Source organism: Vanessa atalanta, chromosome 9 (assembly GCF_905147765.1).
Source record: "Vanessa atalanta chromosome 9, ilVanAtal1.2, whole genome shotgun sequence".
NCBI lineage: Eukaryota > Metazoa > Arthropoda > Insecta > Lepidoptera > Nymphalidae > Vanessa > Vanessa atalanta.
In genome coordinates, this window is record NC_061879.1 from 4,057,427 (window position 1) to 4,064,616 (window position 7,190).

Sequence of the window (7,190 nt, forward strand, 5' to 3'; positions counted from 1 at the left end):
ATATATGTACTTTAATTATTTTTAGTGTATAAATTAAAATAGAAAAAAAATCGAGCTTTCCTTAAAAATTAACTAGGCATTAGTAAATGAACGAAAAAGTTTATAAAGCTTAATAAAAAAAACAATTGACCAGTAATGTAATATGTATAAGTAAAAACATAAATTGTGTTAACGTGTGTATTACAGAAATACAAGATACTTGTTAATTAAGTTTTCATTAATTGCATCTGTGGATTTCATTGATCGATAATTTATCAATTATTTTACAAACTTATAATTCTGAGCGTATATGGTACATCTCTATTACTGTCTTTAGTTTTAAGAGAATAAGGATATGAGTATCTGTCATAAACATAACCAAAATGTTGCATATTATTTAAATAAATATAATATTCAAAAATAAAACGTATATTTAGATTTTATTAAATAGATAATAATATAATTACTTACTTTAAAAAATACACAATGTTTTCAAGGAAATTTATTAATTTGGTATGTTTTTTAAAATAATTCATGCAGGTTCATAATAAAAAACAGTTATTTAAGTCAGTAATTTTCAGGTCAAATTAAATCGTAACTTAGGCTCAAAGAAAATTCTCAGTTTTCCCATTACTCCCTTACAAAGACAAGAGCGACGATACAAAGGTGATTTATATGAGCCAGACTATCTAATTGTAAGTACATTTGTTCTGGTAAGGGATAAAAATTACTTAAAATATAACATATAACACATAACATATTTTCATACAAATTTCAGAGTATGCAGCCAGATGAACCTATTTACGATTGCCTAAACTTACAAATAAAAGGCTATGATTTTGTATTGCTTGAATCTTGCCAGAAGGAAATACACAGATATGCCGAAGTGATGGGAATCCAAGTTGAGGAAAGGTTATTTTTATTATTTTAAAAATATTTTATTCTAGAATCTGTAAAGTACTTTTTTATTAAAAGACTTGTAATTAAGTTAATTTAGTATAGTAAAACTAACTTTAAAAATAATGCTACACATTACACATTGTATTGAACGAAACTTATTAACGACTGTTGGAAAGAATTGAAGGAGGTGCATAGTAAAAATTATAAAATTATGTATATTTTTATAATATATAATACACTTTTCATAAGAAAACTTAATATCTACAAATTAATTTAATTAAAAATTTTTTAATAGAGAGGTAAATACTTGTTTCGTAAATTCCTGCCTGCACTTAATTTATGCTAAACCCATACTGTCTTTTAAATTAAAAGTTTATTATTGTTAAGAATATCATAGAATGTACATAAAACAAATTGTCATCAAATGAATAATGCATATTGGCAAAGGAAGTTTCATATACTAGATTTAGATTCTAGATTCTTAATACTGTGGTTTTTTTTATAGTTGGGCGACACCAGCACAACAGTTAAATGTACAAAGATTTAAGCCAGGAAGCACAGCTGTTGAATCCGATTATCACCTCAAGATATATGAAAGAAATGTACAGGTATATAAAATTTAATGGTTTATTTGTACTCAACTGTATAACAGAAGTTTATTGTAAAATTTGATTTAACTTGTAAGGCGTCGCAGGATTGCTATAATCATATATTATAAAAATTTTACTTAACAGAGGAATAGAATGAAAAGAGAACAATTATATAAACTTAAATATATTTACAACTTTAGACTAGAAGAAGCATTGGGAGCAAAAACAGATAGCAAAACTGGGAAAATCAATTTAACCATTCATGATTATGTGGTTTCTTCTTTGTTTAAGCTGATTTATTTTAATATTTATTCAATGCATTTTTTGCTCTTTAATTATGAAAATATTTTTTATAGTTTGTTTGACTATCGTAGAACGGAGATTTAGTAATTTTTATATAATTACAATTTGATGCGATTGGGAATTTGGACCTCTGTTCAGTGGACAGGCTAGAACAAACTTTTCTTTCACTACTAATTAATTATTGCTATTTCACATTTCAACTGGTTATCCTTCACTTGAATACCTTCATGTGACGATCTATTTTATTTATATATCTTAATCTTTAAATGGTCATTGCTATGGGATCCTTTCACTCAAATATGCTCAGCTATTTGTGTTGGCATAATTACTTCCTGCCACTCATTGTAATAATCATCAACAGTCCTAAGATTCTATCTTTTCCTACCTTCAGGTTTTTTATTTATTTCTTTCTTATTTACTCATACATGTCATTAAGATGTCATAAGCAATTTTCCATTCCATTTAATTCTAACAAACATTTATTCATACTGCTGTGCCAGTAATCTTTTTATCAAAAACTCTTACAGTAATTTTATACATCATTTCATTCTAATTTTTTACCTTCACAATTGAAGAGTAAGCTTAGTCAAACTTCTAGTCATTACCGTCTCTACCATAGGGCACGTGCCCAGGGCCCCCATGCTGAGAGGGCCCGAAGAACCAACAATTTCTTTCACATGTTTATGATCATGTTGATGTATGTATTCAAACGTGATATATTTGTAAGAAATAGCTAAAATATTTATCAAAAAAGGCTATAAAATAGCCATAAGATTGTTTATTAGAAACTATACTTACAAATTATTGGCAAATATCTACCAAAAAGGGCCTATAATTCATGGGTGCCCAAGGGCCCCAGCATAGCTTGAGACGGCTCTGCTTCTAGTTTCGGTCTCATTACTACAAATATAGCCATACAAATATACTAATGATATGTTCCCCTAGTTTTAATATATAGATAGGTTTAGCTAGAAAGGGATTACGATCATTATTTTATTATTTGGAGAATCCCTACGATTTTCAGGACACTTAAGTAATGGACGAATTAATATTGTTTACATTCCACCATAAACAATATTCAGCTTCCTTATTACGGCATTTTACTCATAAGTTGAGTTCTAACCAGAGCATTTCGCAGAGTAGTTATTACTTTGACGTTCGTATAACATTCCACCCGATGGAATACTAACCTAAGATTTTATATGACTTTTGGTAATTTTTGCATATATTGGTCTAATTACACCAAGTTCATTTGTGGTTATTTAAATGTATTGCTATTGTATTACGACATTTGGGGTTATTTTGGGGGGGCGGGGGGTGTTTAGCCGAGATGGCCCAGTGGTTAGAACGCGTGCATCTTAACCGATGATTTCGGGTTCAAACCCAGGCAGGCACCACTGAATTTTTATGTGCTTAATTTGTGTTTATAATTCATCTCGTGCTCGGCGGTGAAGGAAAACATCGTGAGGAAACCTGCATGTGTCTAATTTCAACGAAATTCTGCCACATGTGTATTCCACCAACCCGCATTGGAGCAGCGTGGTGGAATATGCTCCAAACCTTTTCCTCAAAGGGAGAGTAGGCCTTAGCCCAGCAGTGGGAAATTTACAGGCTGTTAATGTTGTAATTGTGGCACCTATGTACCAGTAGTTTTAAAATATGTGTATAGGATATTGCAGGCGGAGAGATCACTTGACTTGATACTTATTGTTTTATAATACCTGTACGACGTGACAGTACAGTACAGTCGGAACGGGTAGCTAGTTATGTAAAAACCGACCATCAAAATTTAATAATCTTAAGAAGCTAGTAAATCTATATCTCATAAAGGCGTTTGTTTTGTTTACTTTCATTATTATTCGAAAATTTCTAAAACAACTGTACCAAACGCCGCAAATAGAAAATCTACTGAGTTTTTCTTAATGATTTATTTAGTCAATTGCACAAATAAAACCAAATGAAAATCCTTTATTCAATATACAAGCATTACACTTATTTACTGATTAACAAATCAAACATACTCTATCATTTTATTAAATCATAGATACACTTTTCAGGTAGTAGATGTTCCTGCGTGGGCGCTCGGTACACTGCTTCGAGTATCACGTGCCTTACTCCCTGAAGGATGTACGCTAAGTGTACACGAGCACGCACCGGAACACGAGGAAGTACGATACGTCCCCGACAATGAATTGATTGAACTTAAACAACAATTAGATGTTATGGGAGGTAGCCGCCCTGAAAAGAAAAAGAAAAAATAGTTACTTAAAAGTTATTTATTATTGTTTTGTAAGTAGTCATTTAGAATCTAAATAAAAATATTAAAGATTTTACTGCATTTGTTTTTTTCATTATACAACACTAGTCTCTCTCTCTTAGGTTATCAGCTCTTATTCGAATCGCCGCTTGTCAATTTCTGTGTTTAAGTGCGTGTAACTGCGTCTGCGTGTATAATCAGCCTACACTAAACTACTATAGCCAAGCCAATCGATATAAAGCATCGTGGTGCTAATATATTATTTCTATAGGTTCTATTTTCAATTATATAGAACATAAAGTGACATACGTATAATAATAATAATAATTAGTAACATAATTATAATATATTGGATATACACACAGTTAATAAGTATATAAAAAAATAATAACTTTAAGAAAAATATTAAAATCGATTATCTCATATTCATAGTTACCGTAAATTTTACGGTGTTTAAAATTTCTTGAATTTACCCATCACATTTAGCCTTCAAATTTAAAGTCCAACTAATGTAAGACACGCAAATTCTACAAAAAAAAAAAGATTATCTACCCTAAACTTTCATCTTCACTGGTAGTGTAATTATAAATGGTAACTTAATTATGTTTTAATAAATAAATACAATTAAAGACACTAAGGTTTCTTTTTAATTTAAATAAGGTTGGTTAAAATAACTAAAATATATAATTGAATCCTCCTTCTTCTGAAGTTCATTATATATTAAATATATAAGTTAAAATAAATACTACAGATCGAAGTATCTTAGCCTCGCTATATCTGTAATTCTGTACCACGAGATAGTTTACGTATAGCCTATTCCAATCGAAGTAGAAATAAAGATAAACAAACGTTAGATTTACGTATTGGTTTATCTTTATTTCCACTTCCATTGAAAAAGTCTATAGTATACTATAGAGCCTATTGTTCGCAGAAAAAGCGGTATCCGAAACCATAAATCATAAAACTAGCTGTTTGAAAAATATTTTTCAATATTTTTTTTGGAAAACTAAGCAAAACGAGTTTTTTTATTTTAAGAATTATTGAAATAGATAATTTTGGTATATATGGCTTTAGGCGTTGCTATTATATTGATATGTAAAAAAGTTTTAATATTTTGTTCTAAATACGTTCGTGTACTCACCTGTAGTTATGTATATTCTCCATCAATCTAAAGTTCATCTAAATGTCAACAAAATTATAAAACAAAACGAGAACGGTTCGTATTGAATTAACGCAACCTAATACGATATCCATTGCTGTAACAAGTGGGTCGACAATCCTTTCCCTACATCGAAATAACCGCCTTCTAACTTGCAACATCGATCTGGATCGAATGCTTTCAAATAGCCTGAAAATGATAACGTTAAGTACTCTATCACTAAATATTACGCACTCACTGTCTTATTATGTTTTGCTATAATTATTGAACCTAAGCCCGCAGTTGATTCTAGATAAATTTCATGTTTGTAAATAAATATAAGCCATGTCAGCGAAAACCGAGATGGTCCAGTGAAACATGGTTCTTAACCGAAGATTGCGGGTTCAAACGCGATCTAAGGCACCACAGAATTTACATGTGCTTATTTATTTTATAATTCATCCGAGTCACATGCCGATGAGGTGAAGAAAATAAATGTGATTGAAACCTCCATGCGTCGGATAAAAAAAATCCACATATGTATCCACCAACCCGACTTAATATAATTCCAATACTTAAAAAGGAAGGGCTTTTTTGTTTTCAAAATGGAGTAAAGCTTTAATTCAGCCATTAAACATGTAAAATGTTGCTACCTAATCAAGTTTTTTTCTATTCTGTATACTCGATCCTTTGTTCTAATGGAATACTTTATTCTGCCTATAAGTATTTCCCAACCAACAACGAGAGTTAAAAATATGAATTTACTTTTGAAAAACACGTTCATGGTCATTATACTTCACATCTGTAATTCATTTATTTTATGTATCATATAAATAAATGTTAATGTTTAATAAAAAATCACGTTTCAAATCACAACACAAACAAAAGTTACACACTTACGAAGATAATTGAATATAAAAATGACATAATCGTTGAACTAGCCTAACTTACTTTCCGCATCGAAATACTAATATTCAGTTCCTGAATTTATAAATTAAATTTTGTTTGCGGTTTGTATATTGACAACAAATAGGATAAAAAAACTCTTAAATTAATATACAAAATATAATTTGTTTATTAAATATAAGGCTACATAGATTATCATAATTTATTACTAAATATTATTTTATCTGTAACGTGGACCTACGATTTGAACTAAGATGATTATATATTTTATTATTGTGGTAATAATTACCAGGCACGTAATTTTTCTCAACAGGCAGTATCCTATTCATCTAAATAAAAAAAAGTCTAGTGATTAGACTTTTTCAAATCATATGGTCAAATCCTTAGAAATTATTTAAAATAAATAACATAGATTAAAGGTTTTATTTTTTATTTTGTTTGATCGATCAAAGCATAAAACATTTGATGCAAACTGTTTCGTAGTACTTACATATATTTGCTTTAGTGTGGGAAGAGTTCACACTACACTCAATGACTACGTCCATGTATTGCAACAGGTGCCGCCGCTTAATTATTTATCTAAAATCTATCCATGACCCGGGTCCGGCACTACATTACTAAGTCTCGTATTCACTAAGTCGCATTTGCAATAAATATTCAGGACGCGCGCGATTTGACCATTATCGGCACTCCCATCGTCATTTAACAACTCTTATATTTTAAAGTAATTTACACTGAACAAACAAACAATATAAATAAAAATATGTTTTTAAATGGTTTATTTTCAATCGTTTTTTTTTTAATTTATAATAAAAAGATTCCTTCAATCTAATGGTTGCCAATTATAACAAAGAATCGACATAACTCACCCGATATAAAATGTTAACCTTAGTCGAAAATTTGCCGATTTTAAATTGCGTTTTAAAGAACTATGCTTAATTTGTTTTTTTTTTTTTAATTCATCTCGTGTTCAATGGTCAAGGAATCTTGGTGAGGACATGCATGTCCCGGATGACATAATGCCACATTCAATTTCATTAACTCGGACTGGGGCAGTGTGGTGACAGGAACTCTAATCTGTTTCCTTATGAAGAGAGGTAGCCTTTGACGTGCAATG

At 30.1% G+C, this 7,190-nt stretch overlaps 1 protein-coding gene across 1 annotated transcript; it reads left to right on the forward strand.

The window, feature by feature from the left end:
- Positions 1-415: 415 nt before the first annotated feature.
- LOC125066372 (39S ribosomal protein L48, mitochondrial) lies at positions 416-4,110 on the forward strand. Its single transcript, XM_047674431.1, has 5 exons — positions 416-492; positions 561-674; positions 758-891; positions 1,385-1,487; positions 3,830-4,110. Exons 1-5 carry the CDS (start codon positions 466-468, stop codon positions 4,031-4,033), a joined length of 582 nt encoding a protein of 193 aa, XP_047530387.1. The 5' UTR covers positions 416-465; the 3' UTR covers positions 4,034-4,110.
- Positions 4,111-7,190: the final 3,080 nt, after the last annotated feature.

Excerpts from the sequence above, each read along its gene's own strand:
- LOC125066372 (XM_047674431.1), top strand. The coding sequence starts at position 466 with ATGTTTTCAAGGAAATTTATTAATTTG. Across the intron at positions 892-1,384 it reads GGAATCCAAGTTGAGGAAAG|TTGGGCGACACCAGCACAAC; the intron begins GTTATTTTTATT and ends TTTTTTTTATAG. Across the intron at positions 1,488-3,829 it reads TATATGAAAGAAATGTACAG|GTAGTAGATGTTCCTGCGTG; the intron begins GTATATAAAATT and ends TACACTTTTCAG.